This window comes from Melozone crissalis, unplaced genomic scaffold (genome assembly GCF_028551555.1).
Source record: "Melozone crissalis strain CALT ecotype California unplaced genomic scaffold, PUWL_Pcris_2 ptg000042l_1, whole genome shotgun sequence".
In the NCBI taxonomy this organism is placed as follows: Eukaryota; Metazoa; Chordata; class Aves; order Passeriformes; family Passerellidae; genus Melozone; species Melozone crissalis.
The window spans coordinates 12267984-12285643 of record NW_026535820.1 but is presented as its reverse complement, the minus strand read 5'-3'; the positions used below and the strand labels follow the sequence as shown (position 1 = coordinate 12285643).

At 43.5% G+C, this 17660-nt stretch overlaps 2 protein-coding genes and 2 non-coding genes across 4 annotated transcripts in view; 1 reads left to right on the top strand and 3 right to left on the bottom strand.

The window, feature by feature from the left end:
* The window catches only part of PRKDC (protein kinase, DNA-activated, catalytic subunit), an 83117-nt gene extending 81651 nt beyond the window's left edge, over positions 1-1466 (bottom strand). Inside the window, exons 1-3 of the mRNA XM_054284638.1 lie at positions 1325-1466; positions 825-901; positions 641-733 (exon numbers count right to left, since the gene is read on the bottom strand). Coding sequence (XP_054140613.1) covers positions 641-733; positions 825-901; positions 1325-1466 — 312 coding nt within the window. The remainder of the gene's footprint in view (positions 1-640; positions 734-824; positions 902-1324) is intronic.
* A 1056-nt stretch (positions 1467-2522) lies between these two features.
* Positions 2523-13065, top strand: MCM4 (minichromosome maintenance complex component 4). Its single transcript, XM_054284775.1, has 17 exons — positions 2523-2587; positions 2724-2824; positions 2958-3116; positions 3800-3963; positions 4049-4147; positions 4288-4383; positions 4472-4567; positions 4945-5083; positions 5481-5701; positions 6211-6331; positions 7803-8062; positions 9011-9376; positions 9552-9679; positions 10959-11166; positions 12050-12278; positions 12395-12528; positions 12883-13065. The coding sequence occupies exons 2-17, from the start codon at positions 2755-2757 to the stop codon at positions 12973-12975; spliced, it is 2583 nt and encodes an 860-aa protein (XP_054140750.1). The 5' UTR covers positions 2523-2587; positions 2724-2754; the 3' UTR covers positions 12976-13065.
* Positions 13066-16380: 3315 nt separating this feature from the next.
* Positions 16381-16453, bottom strand: TRNAA-AGC (transfer RNA alanine (anticodon AGC)). The gene has a single exon. It is a non-coding gene; the product is annotated as a tRNA-Ala (tRNA).
* A 378-nt stretch (positions 16454-16831) lies between these two features.
* Positions 16832-16904, bottom strand: TRNAA-AGC (transfer RNA alanine (anticodon AGC)). Its single transcript has one exon. It is a non-coding gene; the product is annotated as a tRNA-Ala (tRNA).
* Positions 16905-17660: the final 756 nt, after the last annotated feature.

The following is a 17660-nucleotide window of genomic DNA, read 5'->3' as shown; positions in this document are numbered from 1 at the left end:
ATTGCAGTTTCTGCAGTAAAATTTGCACAGAGCAGATTTTCTGCCTCAGTACTATCAGTCCTTACAATAAGTAGCTATTAATTTATGATCAGAAACTTCAGTGGTGCAGTCAAGCACTTCCATGCAAAGAAATGTGCATTGAAATGTCATGCAGCACAGATGTTCAGCCACTCATACTCCAGGAATCTCAGGTATTGCAGATACCACAAATTTCTCTATATATTGCAAAAGTAACAACTTCTCATGTGGATTTTTTTTAATGGTAATTAAAACTAACCCTAGAGCAACATTTAAAATTTTACACTTAAATGCCAACTTTAGTTTGTATAAATTAGAAGCTACAACTACTATTTTCCAATGAAATTAACTTATTTTCAGAACCAATACCTACTGTGTTCTATAAGGAAAATTTAATAAAATGAAGTCTACAGCTGGACAAACAATTCCACACTGCTCTGTGGTATTACAGTTGATGTAAAAAAAAATTAAAATTATTTCAGCTCTAACAAGAACACTAGAGTTGGGCAAGGCTGACTGGGAGGGGTGAAGTACAGCTAGGAATGTTATGACATGACACCCACCAGACTAGTTTAAACTACCCAGCAAAAACACTTCTAGGAAGTAATTTTCATTTACCTACCTTAATATTACAGGCATAAGGATGAATTTTGTCACCAACTTTTTCCATAAAGACACAAAGAAACTTCAACGCTTCTTCCCTGCAATCTCGAAACTGAAAAGTTAAAAAAAAAAAATTTTTGAAATGTGCAACATGTTGCTCATATAGCATTACCGAAACACTACTTTAAAGTTCGCCAACTTACCTCCTCGATGCTGAGGGATCTGTGGATAAAGACGAGTAAGCCATGCTCCTGGGAAAACACCAGGGACAGGTGCAGCGCTGCAGGAAGGCAAGGAACCATCGGGTGGTTGGCTTCATGCCCACCACCCATCCCATCCCCCGGTGCAAAACGCGACCTGACGCTTTGGGCACGAGTGACGCTTGTCCCCAGAAACACCACAACAAAGTGTGGGTGCTGCTGACCTCCCCCATGGCCTCGGGGCCCGGATCTGTGCCCTCGGCACTGCTCAGGGCCGAGGGGCAGCTCAGCGCAGAAGGGCCCGCACCCAAGCGCTTTTACCCCGGTGAATGGTTATCTGAATGGTTATCTGCGGCAAGAGACGCCCTCCCTCCCTCCCTGGGAATGCCCGGTGACACAGAGCGGCAGCGCAGCACGGAGGGAGCCGGCCCGGGGCGTGTGTCCCGCCGCCACCGAGCCCTCCCCGGGCCCCGCTCGCTCCCCGCGCCGGGCCCGGCCCGCACCCTGCTCGCCGCTGCCCAGGCTGGACACGCAGGTCTCGGCCAGGCTGCGGAGCAGGCTGTATCCGTGCAGGGCGCTGCCGCCCGCATCGCCGGGCTGCAGGCAGCGGTGCAGCTGGAGCAGGCACTGCTGCACCCCAGCCATGCCGCCCAGGGCCCGGAGCAAAGCGAGGAAGCGGCGCCAAGGGCCCGCCTCCCGCCGCTCCCAACGCCGGCCGGGGGCGCGGGCAGCTGAGCCCGGGCAGGAGAAGCGCTCCGCCAGGTCATTCCCGGCCGAATGAGGGCTGGCGGCAGGGGAGAGCGTTTTGGGCGCTTTTGTGTCTCTCGTCTCAGGATGGGCTCAGGACACGCACACATAGAATGACAGAGTGGTTTAGGTTGGAAGGGGCCACAGTGGGCCATCTGCTCCAGCCTCACTGCTCTAGCGGGCACAGGGAACAGGGTTACATCCAGACAGTGCCGTCAGTATCTCCAGTAAGAGATTCCACACCTTCTCTGGGCAAATTGTTCCATTGCTGGTCATTGGACAGTAAAGAAGTTGTTCGTCATATTTAGGTGGAACTTCCTGTGCATCAGTTTCTGCCCATTGCCTCTTGTCCTATTGCTTGGGACCCCTGATAAGAGCCTGGCCCCATCCTCTTGGCGCCATTGCTATAGATACGATAGACATTGACGACGTCCCCTCTTAGCCGTCTCTTCTCGAGACTGTACAGGCCCGGCTTCCTCAGCCTTTCCTCATCAGAGAGATGCTCCAGTCCCTTAAGCATCTTTATTGCCCTTCGCTGGACCCGCTCCAGGAGCTCTAGGTACCAGGTTGTACCAAGGAGCCCAGAACAGGACAGTAATGCTGGAAACAGCAGCGTTCCCCCCTCCTCTGAGAATGGGCTGCTCCAACCTCCCCACGCCCGCCCACAGCCCTGGTTTTGCCGCGAAATTCGGTAAGGTGCGGGCAGCTCCACGCTAGGTTGCGGGGGGGGGAGGCGATGTGCCATTACTGGCGGCAGCCTCTGTCTGTACCACAAGTAGTAACCTGCACTATAATTCTTTCTCTACTCTAGCAGGTCGAGCGGGTCGAGACCCTCACTTCGGGGATCCAGAGGTTTCATCTCCTTCCTCCTTTCCCTCTCGGTTCCGCATCCCCCCTTTCTGCCTTCGTTGGGCGCTCCCGTTGCGATTGCGCCTCGCCATTGGCCAGAAAGCCCGGGAGAGCGCGCGCACGTCGCTGGCTTTGGCGCGTAGTGCGGCGGTGTCTGTGGGGCTGTGCAGGTGGGTGGGGGCGGCGGGCGGGGGTCCCGGCTGCCGAGGGCAGGACGGGAACGGGAACCTGAACCCGCCGGTCGGGGCTCGGCCGGTGGCGCAGCGCCCGCCGCGCTCATTCTTCTCTCCGACCCCCTGCCCCCAGGTAGGACCGCAGCTGGAGCCGCAGCAGCGCCATGTCGTCGCCAGCCTCCACTCCCAGCCGCCGACGGAGCAAGCGCGGCCGGGGCAGCAACCCCCCGACTCGTAAGTGCTGCGTTGGGAAGGGGCCGGCGGGGTGGGCTCCCCTTCCCCGGGAGCGCTCTCCCATCCCCCGCCTCGGTCCGCCCGGTGCGGCGGCCTGGCTGTTGTAACTCCGGGTCCCCTGTGTCTCTTGCAGCACAAGATGCTCGCTCTCCTCCTTCCCAGAAGCGGCGCACAGACGAATCCACCTCCACCGGGGACCTGCAGCCCATGCCCACGTCCCCGCCCGCTGACGCGCAGAGCCCCGGCGCCGCCGACGCGCTGTTCTCCAGCCCGCCGCAGTTCCGGCACTCCGGTACGCGGGGCTGGGCCAGCTCCGTGCCTGTGCGGGGCCCGGGATGCGGCCCGGGGATCCGGCTGGAAAACGCTCGGCGAAAACATGAGCGTTATCTCATGTTTCTCCTTTGAATTTAGTGTAGTGGACTCTGTAGGAGTGCAGTCAGTGGCTGGGGTGCAGATCTCTGTCGTAGCTTCCAGTTACCGTGGGAATATGCATCAGGGAATACACATTAGTTTTAAAATTTTATTTATAGAAAGAATAATAAAACTGCTAACACAGAAGGAACTAGGTGTTTGCCATAGAAAGCCCTTTCTTGCTTTTATATATAGGTTTGTTTTTAATTCCAGTAACTGTTAATTGTGTCACTAGCTCTACCACCCCCAAAATACTAAAGAAAGTGTTTCATCTACAATTCTGTATGTTTTTATGCTTGAATTCCAGTGTAGTTTTAAGATCAGTACTGATGTAAAGTTTTATTTGAACTTGGTATCTTTGAGAAGAGCTGTTAATACAAAGAAAAGTTCTAGAGAGACTGGCAACATCTTTGTTGTGTGTTTTGACAAAACACTGGGCTTGACTGATGCTACTCATTTTATGACAGAGTTGAAGGACCAATGAGACAAACGCAGAGGCTGAATTTTAGTCTGCTCTAGATGTCAAATATCTCAATAATCATTACAAACCCCTTCCTTTTGTAGCCATTCCTCTTGACTTTGACATCAGTTCACCTCTGACATACGGCACACCCAGCTCCAGGGTGGAGGGTACCCCACGCAGCGGTGCCCGAGGAACTCCAGTCAGGCAGAGGCCGGATCTCGGCTCTGTCCGGAAAGCCAGACAAGTGGATCTGCACTCGGATGGGGTAGGTGGATGTCTCACCTCCTGCATCTCACAACTTCTTTTTGAACATATAAGTATTTGTATATGCTTAATTTGTTTCCATGCAGTTGGCTGAGGATACGGTAGCAACCGAGCAATCTCTTGGACAAAAGCTTGTTATTTGGGGAACAGATGTTAATGTGGCCTCGTGCAAGGAAAAATTCCAGGTGGGTTTTGTTTCTTCCTCTTTTTTAAATGAAAAGCTAGTTTGATTTAAACAAATATTAGTTGAATCTGGTACAAAGGAGGTGTTTGTACTGCTAAATTCTGCTAATTTTTCCTGTCTTTCTTCTGCCTCTGACATCAGAGATTTCTCCAGCGCTTTATTGATCCACTGGATAAAGAGGATGAAGACATTGGCCTGGATCTTAATGAGCCACGCTATATGCAACGACTTCAAGAGGTACTTATAATGCAGTAATTAGTTATTCAGATTTTCTTTTTTCAGTCTTGCATGCCATTGAGCTAAAGATTTCCTAACTTCCTTGCAGATTAATATGGTTGGGGAACCATTCCTGAATGTAAATTGTGACCATCTAAGATCATTTGATGAAAATCTCTACAGGCAACTGATCTGCTATCCTCAGGTGAAGTACTGCACTTGTTTTCTGGCTTTCAGGTGGTTCTTTCATATTTCTGGGTTTTAAAATTCTGGTTTAAAAGCAGGGCATACTGTGTGTGTTCGGTACTTTTTTTCATGAATATAAGATATCTTGTTTCATAGCAGATGATCATAGAAACAGTGAGTACCTCATGCATGCAAAGGTAGAGTTGTGTGCTTCTACTCCTTGCAACACTCAAGTGAATGAATAAATAAATATGATCCAAACAGCAGGTTTTGTGTTATGTAGGAAAATGTTTAGCTGCTGTAACTTTTAGTCATTACTGGCTGATCAGCACATAGAATGCTTTATGCATAATTACTTCACTCTCTGATTTAACATGTAAGCTCTTTCCAATACAGGAAGTTATCCCAACATTTGACATGGCTGCCAATGAGATCTTTTTTGATCGTTACCCTGATTCAATACTAGAGCATCAAATTCAAGTAAGGCCATATAATGCACTGAAGACCAGGAATATGAGAAATCTAAACCCTGAAGGTAAATTTTTTGCTTACCATTTTAGAAAAGAATCTTAAGCTTTCCATAAACTTAGTGAATACTAACATGAGACTGCATGAAACTGTACTTGTGGTCCATGCAGACCAGCATCTTCCATTCATGTCTGTTTCAGGAGAACATGCTTTAAAGCCCAAATGGAGAATAATCTTATCCATAAAGGAAATATCTCCTATCATCAACTACTTGTGTTCTTAGTTCTGGAAGTGCAAAGGATTCTTTCTTTTGTATTGTGCATTTATGATTCTTTTTGCTTGAACAAAACAGTAGTAACCTGTCTGTCTACCTTTTGCCTAAAAACTATTGTAAGGTGAAATTTTGAAGGTTATTTACATTTTAAGAGTATGAGGTCATGACGAGAGTCCCTGTATTTTTGTAGACATTGATCAACTCATCACCATCAGTGGCATGGTCATCAGAAGCTCCCAGTTAATTCCTGAGATGCAGGAAGCATTCTTTAGATGCCAGGTTTGCGCTTTCACCACCAGAGTGGAAATTGACCGTGGCAGGATTGCTGAACCATCGGTGTGCAAGAACTGTAACACAACGCACAGCATGGCGCTGATCCACAACAGATCCATGTTCTCTGACAAACAGATGGTACGTTGGCTTAGGTAGTGGCTAAAATAAAAGAATTGCTAGTTTTTGCTCCCCCACCCTCCTAAAATCATCAACAGCATGAGTTACGTATCTTGAGATTGAATGCTTTGAAAAGAAAAAGTGTTTTGGAACATGGAAATGGGTGAAACAACTTAGTGAAACAGTCTACTTTGGAGAAGGAATGCATTAGGAGAATGGAATTAAGGATGTACATCTCTTAATGCTTCTGTATGGCAGCCCCTTTATATACAGTATGTCCCCTTCTGTCTAGACTAGACCTTGTTTGTTAGCAGCATTTTATCCATGGCAGTAGCAATACCAGAATTCTCATTTTCATAATGAGATTTCTTGTAATCAGTTTTGCTGTTTTGGTGGGGATATTTTGTTCTTAAGCAATGTTCCTGATTGAAAATGATGCTGAAGACTCTGTTAATACCAAATTCTGTTGTATGCTCTGTGGAAAACCTCTGCTTTTTTTGCCACTGCAATGTAAATGGTGTTTTTGCTAGATCAAACTGCAGGAGTCTCCTGAAGATATGCCAGCTGGACAGACGCCACATACAGTGGCACTCTTTGCTCACAATGACCTTGTTGATAAAGTTCAGCCAGGTGACAGAGTTAATGTCACAGGTAAAATTTGGTTTTCTATTTTTAAATTTTTTAAAATTATTTTATTATTATATTATTTTTTTATTTTTTCATTCTAGTATTTCTGTTTTTCTTTTTCATTGATCTTAACTGTGTGTAAAGGGACCTGATGGGATGCACTTCCAGGTGCTGAGGGAGTTGGACTCTTCCTTTATAAACCCACTTAGTTATCTTTGAAAAGTCACAATGACTGGCTAAATTTCTAGGAAAAAAAGCCAATGGCTCTCCCTACAGTGAGGAGGAGACCTGGGGAACTGCAGACCAGTCAGTTCCATCTTGAGCCCTGGGAAAGGTGATAGAACCAATAATCCTGGAAGCCTTTTGTTATTGGGACAGTGTTCTACACCCTCAGCAAACTTGCAGACAAAAACAAAACTGGAAGGAAGCAGTGCTTGATGGACCATGACTGTGGTGCCAGCATTCTCCTGGGCTGTATTAGGAGTGTTCCCAGCAGGTTGAGGGAGTACTGGGTCCAGTTGTGGGGTCTCCCAGGGCGAGGGAAACACGAACATACAAGAGTGAGTTCAGCAAAGGGCTGTTATGATAACAGAAGCCTTGGTCATGCTCAGAAAGGGTGAAAAAGCTGTGACTGCTTAGCCTGGAGAATTGAAGGCTTGGGGGAATCTTAGCAGCATGTTTAGAAACACCTGGTTAGGTGTGGGTGAAGGGGTGGTAGTGTCAAGAAGACAAAGCCAGATTCTTCTTACTGATGCCCAGTGGCACACAGAGGGCACAAGTTGAAATACAGGCAATTCTGGTTAAAAATAAGAACTTTTTTACTCTTTGTGTGGTTGAGCCTCATTACAGGTTGACTGGCAAGGCTGTGTGGAGTCTTTGTCCTTAGAGATACTCAAAACCTGATAGGAGACAGCCTTTAGCAAGCAGTGGACTCCAGCTGACTCCACGATTGGGCTACACATCCCCAGACTGTCTGACCTTGACTCCTTTATTCTGAAGCTGTAGCTGAAGAAGAGACTCTTAAATACAGTATCTTAAATAGTGTCTGCAATCAGGAGAGTGATAATGTAGAGTAAGTCTCGTGATACTGCAGCAACATATTATAAACCACTTAGCTTAAAAACAACTGCTGTAAAAAAAAACCAAGCTGTTTGAAATTCAATAGAAAGCTCTTTTTAAACTTGGCACTTAAAAAGAGGCGGAAAGACTGACTGGAGTGGGAATTTCAAAGGCATCAAACCTTAGTTTTTTTTCAAAAATGCTTTTATTGTTGAGAACGCTTTTGGTGCAAATGTAAAACATGTATGTCCATCTGCAAAAATGGGTCTGGGTGACTTAAATATGGCTTCTACATGACTTACAGTGAGAAATTAGATGACAGAGTACTTAGGGTGTTTAGAAAAGCTCTACCTTTCCCGGGAACTTGTAAAATTTTTAGGGTTTGGAATTAGTGTGTTTCTCCATATCTAATGCTGTGATGGAAATTTGTACTTAGGTATCTACAGGGCAGTCCCCATCCGAGTCAATCCCCGTGTCAGCAGCGTGAAATCCGTGTACAGGACACACATTGATGTCATACACTACCGCAAGACAGACTCCAAACGCCTGCACGGTGTTGATGAGGAAACTGAGCAAAAGAGGTTTACAGAGGAACGTGTGGAATTGCTCAAAGAGCTTTCAAAAAAAGCAGACATCTATGAGAGGCTTGCTTTAGCTCTGGCTCCAAGTATCTATGAGCATGAAGATATCAAAAAGGTGAAAAGTTCTTTATTTCTTTTGCAAGACGTGTACTTTTATGTGTATGTATTTGTAGTTACTGTTTTTTGTTAATGTATCTTGAAACTTAAAAATTTAAAAAGCTGTTATCTTCAGCAGTCTTAAAATGTCATGGTGTTGTCAGGGTGGAGTTGGTTGTAAGTGTATCATAATTCTTTTCAAGCTGTTAAGGAATGTTAATTAGAGGAAGCTAATTGAAAATGTAGGAAGGCAGCAGAACTGGGAAAACTTAATTTCAGGATGTATCTTGGACATTTCTTGGAAATTCAGATTACTGATTATTAAAGGAAAGTAAGTACCTGTAACATAGTAACTAACTGTGCTTGCTGAGAAGAGGCATCCACAAGGGAAGAGTGGCTTCAAAATGACATATGGTTGACTCTGAATTATGGAGTATCAAAACATTTACTTCGATGTATCCAAGAAGGGACTGTTCCAATAAAGTGTCAACTGAGGTACTAGAACATTGTGAAAACTGCAATCAGTAGGAGGTCTCAAGTTACTGCTAGACAACAAACACTCCTCTTCCAAATATATTCCTTTGAGTTTTTTTTAATAGAGTTATACATTATTATTGTTCACAAGTTCCTGAAAGTATAATTCAAAACCATACAATGATTTATTTGTGAAATGGGAACACAGTAATGACAGTTCCTTTTCTTGTTACCTTCTCAACATGCTAATAAAGGCACATGAAGTCTAGGGGGTAAAGTTGAGGAAAACTAAGGACCCTTCATCAAAGGGATTCTTCAGGTTCCAACCAAAATCTGGTTATTACAACATACAAAATTTCTGTCTTTAATGCTTGGAACCATGCAGATGCATTGAGTTGTGTTAATTTTAGCAGTGTTTGTTTTTTGTATGTTTCAGCTGAACAGTTGCATTTGCTCTGTTACATCTATACAATTGATAATTTCATTTTTATAGGGTATTCTGCTCCAGCTTTTTGGCGGATCAAGAAAGGATTTTACTCACACAGGAAGAGGGAATTTTCGTGCAGAGATCAACATTCTTCTCTGTGGCGATCCTGGTACTAGCAAATCCCAGCTGCTCCAGTATGTGTACAACCTGGTTCCTCGAGGCCAGTATACTTCTGGCAAAGGCTCAAGTGCAGTTGGCCTTACTGCATATGTGATGAAGGATCCAGAAACACGGCAGCTGGTTCTTCAGACAGGAGCTCTAGTGCTCAGTGACAATGGCATTTGCTGTATTGATGAGTTTGATAAAATGAACGAAAGCACAAGGTCAGTTCTACACGAAGTAATGGAACAACAGACACTCTCCATTGCAAAGGTAAATTAAACTGAAGTTATTCCTAGGGGATTTTGCTCTTGCTTTACTCAGAGGCTTTCACAATACAGTTTTTAACTGCAGAATCCACCTAGTAACATTGGTGTCTCATTAAATTGGAGGGAGGTTTTGGTGGCACAGCTGCAGCTGGTTTCAGAAATGTTTTTCCTTTTGACAGGCTGGAATTATTTGCCAATTGAATGCTCGTACATCTATCCTAGCAGCAGCTAATCCTATAGAATCACAGTGGAACCCAAAAAAGACGACTATTGAAAACATTCAGCTTCCTCATACGCTGCTGTCAAGGTACTGAACTGCACTGCATGTATCATTTTTAGGGGATGTTACACTTCCTCTTCTGAAAATCATTACCTAGAATGTAACAGGACTACTGTGCTGTTCACAACCTAATGGAAAACTTTTACAGCACATACTTTATATGCCATCCTTACAATATCTATGTGAGCACAGGAGTGCCTTTTAGTATTTACATGTTGACCTTGAAGAGCAGGTGTGATAAGATCTGTAGGATCTCTTATTTAATTCTATGTTGTTTCATAATCATCTCCTAGAAAAGAGCTGCTCTGAAACTTAAGAGTATTGATAACTTTAACAAAAATTCAGGATGCTTTTCTTAGCGCCATAAAGATTTTGAAGTGAAACTCTGATGATCAGGAACTTGGCAGCAGAGGTGGTAGAGTCCGAAGATCTGTGCCTGCTTCTTGCTGTTTTGTAAAATTCATCTGAGGAGGTAGCAGTGCTGGTCAGTCATTTGGGCAAGAGTTGTTAGAGCCACATTTAGTGCTTGCTGACAGAAAATTAAACTACATGCTGGAATTGCATCTTTTTAAGAATTTCCACAGTAACTGGAAATTTGAAGTACACTCATGCTACACTGGATATCCTGAGAACACTTATGGCTTAAATTTCAATTAAGAACTGCTAGGCTTGAGCAGCATCTCAATTCCACAATTTATTGGAATTAACCCTGGAAAAATAAATTATTGGCTGGCTAAAAATGCATTATCCATGTCTGCATATAGTTGAGACTAATTGAATATATTGTTCATAAAATTATAAACCATTTTATTCAGGATTAAACTGCAAGTGCTTTTTGAATTGTAATTTTATTTAGTTGCATTTTTTTGCAGTTGTATTTCAGGGCAGTATCTTTAGCAGCAAGTTCCATGCATTTGTTATGTGTGTGGGATTTTTTGTTTGTGGCAGTTGCAACTTTCTTTTTGGGGGGTGTGGGGTGTGGATTTTTTAAGGAAACAAAATATGTCAGCCTTGAACACGGACTCTGAATTTTGCAGAATGTACTCTGCTTTCAAAAATTCAAGTCTATAGGGTGTAAGCAAATTCATTGTGTTGTGCTGTACCGTGAGAATTCTAGAAAAGTTTTTTTTCTGCTGTGAGAAAGCAATTTCTACTGAGAGTAGGAATTAAGTCTGGTAACTCTTACCTGTACTTAGTATGTCGAATCTTTGTAACCCAAGTACTTAAATGACAAGAAAGTATGCACTAATAGTAGTAATGCACTAATAATTAGTAATGTACTAATACTGCATCTTATCCCATTCAGATTTGACTTGATCTTTTTGATGTTGGATCCCCGTGATGAAGCCTATGACAGACGCCTTGCTCGCCATTTGGTTTCACTGTACTACCAAACTGAAGAAAAGCTGGAGGAGGAATACATGGATATGGCAGTATTGAGGGATTACATTGCATATGCTCGCAGCTATGTAAATCCCAGATTAGGTGAAGAAGCAGGCCAAGCCCTTATTGAGGTAAAGGAATTGCTGCTTAGAATGATCAGAGTCTTTACTGATTTGTCAGAAGTGGTGAGATTCCCTCTTACATACACTCCCTATCTGCATGACAACGTTCTGTAAGATCCTTGAAAAGAAAAAGTCTTTAATGGAAAGAGGAATCAGATGAGTCATTCTGCATTCTAATGTTTAGCTTTCAGATATGTTGGTTTGGTTCCATCACATAAAACACATTAAAATCTACCAAAGCAAAATGTGTCATCATAGACACGAGTAATGCTATATAACGATGTTGCTGTCGAGGCGGTCATGACACAAAGCGGAGGCCACAAGCAGTCTCAGATGGCAACTCTTTATTATTGAACATGGCTGACCTTTTATACAGTTTCCAATTGTTTATGCTTCTTCTACCCTAACTATTGGCCACAATAAATCAACATAACACTATTGGTGAAAAGTTACAGTGACTTCAACTAACTTTCTAAACATACTTCATCCAGCTGCAAAGTTCTCTTCTTATCTTTCTTCAATTCCTCACTTCTCTTGGTCTTCTTGGTTACAGCCTTGGAGAGAGCTCCTTATCAGCTTCTTCTTGCTTCTCAACTTCTCGCTCCTTTAGCTAACAGGCCTGCTGTTAGCCCCTTCCACATAATACTAATCCAGAATTCTAAAGTGATTCAAAACTTGATTAATTACCATGGTTTAATTGCTTTATAATGGAAAAAATGTATTTGATGTGGTTATTCATCACTGCAGATGAACTGTGGAGGTGTGTGAGCAGAAATACAGTATTTGGAAAGGCTTGCCAGAATTGCTCACATTCTGAAATAAGAGGCGGGGGATGCAGGGGAGCGAAGAGGGATTAAGAGGCAGCGGACGATGTAACCTGTGTCCCTCGCAGGCGTACGTGGACATGAGGAAGATCGGCAGCGGCAGGGGAATGGTGTCGGCGTACCCGCGGCAGCTGGAGTCGCTGATCCGGCTGGCCGAGGCGCACGCCAAGGTGCGCTTCTCCGACAAGGTGGAGACTGTTGACGTGGAAGAAGCGAAACGCCTCCACCGGGAAGCGCTGAAACAATCTGCTACTGACCCGAAGACCGGCATTGTGGACATATCCATTCTCACCACAGGTTTGCGCTTCCGTAGCGTAAACAGGGCTGCTGTCGGGATTTTGTGGTTTTTGGAATGTAACTTAACCTCTCCTCCTTAGCTGATTGCTAAAAGGTGTTTTGTTTGCTCTTCCCAGGAATGAGCGCAACAGCTCGTAAGCGGAAAGAGGAATTGGCTCAAGCCTTACGGAAGCTCATCCAATCCAAGGGTAAAGCACCATCTTTGAAGTACCAGCAGCTTTTGGATGATCTCCGAGCACAGTCTGATATAGTAAGTTTCCTGCTTTGTTTTTACATTTCCATTCATGTTTAAAATCAATTTTTTCCAAATGAACATTCTTGTTCTCAAATCACATTATGGAAGGAAATGGAATCATGGACAATTTGTTGGCATGACTACAAAACCAGTTCTTTTGCAGACAAATGAGTTGAATTTGCTGCACCTTAGTTTATGCTGGCTTCTGGAATTACCAAACTCAGCTTTAGGGTTCTGGGCCAGGCTTCAATTTTCACACTGAATGAAAACTTCAAATAAAAATATTAGAAAGTTGATAGAAAGTATAGCATTTTTGCTATGTTTGAAGTATTTTCCCCATCTTAGTTTGATCTGCTCCTTTTCTGTAAGGCTGTCACGAAGGAAATGTTTGAAGAAGCACTTCGTGCCTTGGCTGATGAAGACTTCCTGACTGTGACTGGAAAGACAGTGAGGCTGCTGTGAGTTACCGTGTGCTTGAGAGCCTGCTGTCACGACTTGTACTTCGCCTTACTCAAGATAGTGTCAGTCTGCAAGATCTTTGAGATTTGGGACTATCATCTGCTGTGACAGGCATAGCCTTTCCCTGCCAGCCAAGTGCCACGGCTCCTCTTTGCCTTACTGTATTGCCACTGCAAGATTTTCACAGCTTGGGCTATCATTTGCTAGGACGAGGGAGGGTAGTCATAATTAAGTGGCATCACTGTCATTATCACTGTCAAGATTTTATGGAAATCCTCATGTCAACAATACTATTTACATTTTAGCTAAATGTAATCAATAATATGGCAAGGACTTTGTGTTTTTATGATGTTTTTTAGAGCACGGTAACAATACTGCCTGTATTTCCATTTGAATTGTAAAAACTCAAATGACTTTTTAGTAATTGCAGTTTTTACTGTTAGTATTGCAGTAAGCTGAAATAAAATTATTTGACTTAAAAAGGACTCTTGTGTTCATTTCAAGTACAGTCAGCATATCCTGTGCTGATTTTCCATCTAGGATTCTGCAATTTTTTTTGAAGTTCTTTCTGAGAGCATGAAAAGTGCTCTGCTTTTTGGGGATTTTTTTGTTTGAACTGAGTGTACTGTGGAAGTATCCTCAAGGTAAAAAAGATAGATTCTACTTGAAATGACATTTCTTTACTTCAATTTTAAGTATGAGTGGTTTCTTTACTTCAGTTTTAGGTCTGACTAATTAAGACTACCCATCTTTGGTGTAATGGCATATAATCAGTCCTGAAAGAAGAAGGTCTTGTAGCTCGTTTACAATAATATTCCCAAGGGCAAGGTATGGGTGATTTTTTCATAGAAAAATACGAGGCTATGTCAACCTTCCTCAGCTGTACAAAGCAGCATGATTGCTTTATGTCTTTTTATTTCAGTGCAATGAGCGGGTTAGAATCCTTGCATAACTGTTTCAGCCAAACTTGAAGTTGGATGTTACTGAAAAATATTCCAAACTGTACTCCGCCTTCACTTCATGAAGAGGGAAAAAGAATAATCCATCTGTTTACTTACTTGAAGTGATCTTGGATTATACTGTGTTCATCCCAAAAGAATGATGAGTCTTTCTCCAATCATTAGACATTCCTGAGACAGATGTCTACATTGTCCACACTGCTTACAATTGATGAAATAAAAAACTACCTATCAAAGATCACAATCAGAAATAGATTTTTATTAAATAGGTTTACCACAGCATGTTATGGGGAGAAGAACCCAGTGGCAACACATTGTGAACTGAGAAAAACTTTTCTGAAAATAAGTGCCTACACAGCAGCCATAAGGTTGCCCTAGACTTCTCAGAACAATGAGATTTAGTGTGACCATTCTAGGCATCTTCTATCTACTGATCATACTGAAATAGTCACATTTGAGTATGCTATGAATTTTCAGGTATGCTTCAGCATTCAAGGGGAAGATTAAGTTTTTTACTCCAGAGACACACTAAGGAATGGAATAATAAATTTTGCTGATTTCACACACATTTTCCTCATCCATGAACAGACTGAAAATGTGAGGAAATAAGACCTTTTTGCACGCTGTGAGGTGCTCAGTTAACATTCAAGACAAATTTAGCGTAACTGGTGACTGAGATCTAAAAAGCTGCACTTGCTCTGCAGTTGCTGGAAGAGTCAGAGGAAAGTGCACCATAATGAAACACCAGTGTCTGGAGAAGGACCATAAGAAATTAATAAGATGTTGGGGGGAAGTCAATGAATCAGATGGTCAGTGTTATCTCTGAAGCTCTAACACAAGTGTGCTTTCAGATATGTGAGAGGGATCAGCCTCGTAAAGGCATCTCTGCAAAATAGGAGAGAAGTCTGAGAAGCTCAATTACAGCCTGCACACAGGCCGTAGCTAAAATGCATGGATGCTGTAGTGTGCTTTCCAGGACACAGACTTGGGAGGAAAGCAGCGACACCTTTTAGCTGTTAACTTGACTCATCCAGCTCACTACAGCTTCATAAAGATCATTAAAGAAAGAAGATCCCATATATGTGGGGAGGGATCACAACAGACAGCTGGGGAAGAACGAGCCTTCCGAAACTATTTCTGCTGAATCAACGATTCAGGTCTCTAACCATCATTGATTCAGGTCTCTAACCATCATTCATCCATTGTGTGCTGATTTTGGATGCTGTACAGTTAATTTTCTTTACAGCGGCTGTTGTGGGGATGTATTTTAAATTTGTGCAGAACACAGGGTTGGTAATACAGAGATCACAGAATCACAGAAGTTCAAGGCTGGAAGAGACCTATAAGATCATCAAGTCCAACCCATGTTCTAACTATTCAACTAGATCATGGCAGCAAGTGCCACATCCAGTCTTTTTTTGAACTCCTCGAGGGATGATGACTCCACCACCTCACTGGGTAGATGATTCCAGTATCTGACCACTCTTTCTGTAAAATACTTCCTTCTTAATTCTAACTTGCATCTCCCTTGACGCAGCTTGAGACTGTGTCCTCTTGTTCTATCTGTTGCTGCCCGGAGAAAGAGACCGACCCCCAACTCACCACAGCCACCCTTCAGGAAGTTGTAGAGAGTGATGAGGTCACCCCTTAGTCTCCTTTTCTCCAGGCTAAACAACCCCAGCTCCCTCAGTCGTTCTTCATATGGCTTGTGCTCCAAGTCCCTTACCAGATGTGTTTGTTACTGCTTGCACAGAGCCAAGGCCTTTTCTGCTTCTTGTATTTCCATGCTGGCATGAAAGGTAGAGGGGAGACAGCTAGGAGAGGTGACTCCAACTGACCAAAGGCATATTCCAGACCATACAACAACATGCCCAGTATATAACATGGGGGGAAGGGGGAGGAAGGGGGTGACATTTGAAGTGATGTCATTTGCCTTCCCAAGAAACCATTACGTATGATGGGACCCTGCTCTCCTGGGGGATGGCTGGACACCTGCCTGCCCATGGAAAGCAGTGAGTTAATTCCTTTGTTCTGCTTTGTTTGTGTGCATGGCTCTTGCCTTACCTATTAAACTGCCTTTATTTCAAGCACTGAGCTCTCCAGCTTTTACACTTGTAATTGTCTCCCTGCTGGTGGGGGAGTGAGTGAGCAACTGTGTAGAGCTTGTTGACTGGCTGGGGTTAAACCACGACATGTTGTTTTTCATTGGGCATGGAAAATGTTGTACTGCAGAATCCACTTCCTACTTAATTTAACTTACACTGTCCAGGAAGTCAACTGTTACAACAGATGATTGACCTATACAGTTATATAAGCCTGATTTAAGTAGTAAGGACAGAGGAAGAAAAGGAGAAAGGAAAAAAAAAAAAAAAACGGTTTACTCCAATGAAAACAAAACTAACACACGTTTTGTTTGGTAGCGTGGATGAATTCCTGTGTGGCAAAAGCCTGGAGAATGCGGGCATCGATCCCGCTACCTCTCGCATGCTAAGCGAGCGCTCTACCATTTGAGCTAATTCCCCCCCTTGCAGCAATGGCTGGGATGACAGACTTCTGATCCTGTGAGAGCAACTAAAACGACACTTCCACGTACACAATGACAGGGTTTTTTTCCCTTGCTCTGGCCTCTCTGCTCACAAAAGAGAACACGTTCAACTTCGACTCCAAAATCATACATTTGTAGTATTTCACTGAGCATTTCCAAATCAAGCAGCAAGAAACAAGGCAAACTGGAACAGACGTGTTTCCACCCGCGGGCATGTAATAATAAAACATAACCTCTTTGTTACTTGCCGTTCTCGAAAGAAAGCGCGTTGTGGCATTTCGCTTCCTCCCTATTCGCGTCAGGCTTTATTTAAGCAGCGCAGTATTTTTACTCCCACGAGGAGCAAAACCGAGAGTGGAGAATGCGGGCATCGATCCCGCTACCTCTCGCATGCTAAGCGAGCGCTCTACCATTTGAGCTAATTCCCCCCACACCGACGGACCGCATCCTGTAGCTTCAGAGCTCAATACCTATAAAAACAAATCGCGCTCCACACCTGCACTCTGCTTTTCTACCGCGGGGAGTAACCCTGGGGCAGCCGTTCTGAACATTTAAATACCGCGCGACCTGGAGCCACCCGCGGTTTTGCCCGAGATGACAAAAATACTGTCGTGGTAAGGCGGAGTAATGGGATACGGCACTTCACGCTGACGTGTGTGACAAACCCGGGCCCTGCAGCCTTTCAGTGCCACCTGCCACAAGCTGCATTTGTCCTTCTCCTACACTCAGGGAAACCACATCACAGAAAACACAGTGGAGCAGCTTGAGGATAATACGAAATTCGCATTTGCCTTGATGTCCCCTCAGGAGACCATCTAGAAAGCAAAACTCAAGCACGGTAAAGTTAACTTACATCAGTTTCCATTAGTATTGACAAGGAGATGCGTTGAAGCGATCTGTGTTAAATGAAAGTAAGTGGGCACAAAGCCTTCAAAACTGAAACACCCTAATTTTTATTTTTTTAATGGAACCTAAGGAGGTTGGGCTATTTTTCAGACATAGGTGAGGAAGTTCTCCCAACCACGTTAAGAAATTAAGACATTTTACTTGCCATTGTGAAAAATGCATATTTTATGATTGGCTTTTCACAAATATTAAAATGGATATTATATGGCTTGTGTTACAAAGTTATGCCGTATTAATTTTATTAAGTAGTGTCTTAAATATAGTGTTAGGTTATAACA

Bases quoted from the DNA above. Each gene is read 5' to 3' on its own strand.
- MCM4 (XM_054284775.1), top strand. From the start codon at position 2,755: ATGTCGTCGCCAGCCTCCACTCCCAGCCGCCGACGGAGCAAGCGCGGC. The intron at 3,117-3,799 runs GTACGCGGGGCT...TTCCTTTTGTAG, and splicing joins GCCGCAGTTCCGGCACTCCG to CCATTCCTCTTGACTTTGAC. The intron at 4,148-4,287 runs GTGGGTTTTGTT...CTCTGACATCAG, and splicing joins CGTGCAAGGAAAAATTCCAG to AGATTTCTCCAGCGCTTTAT.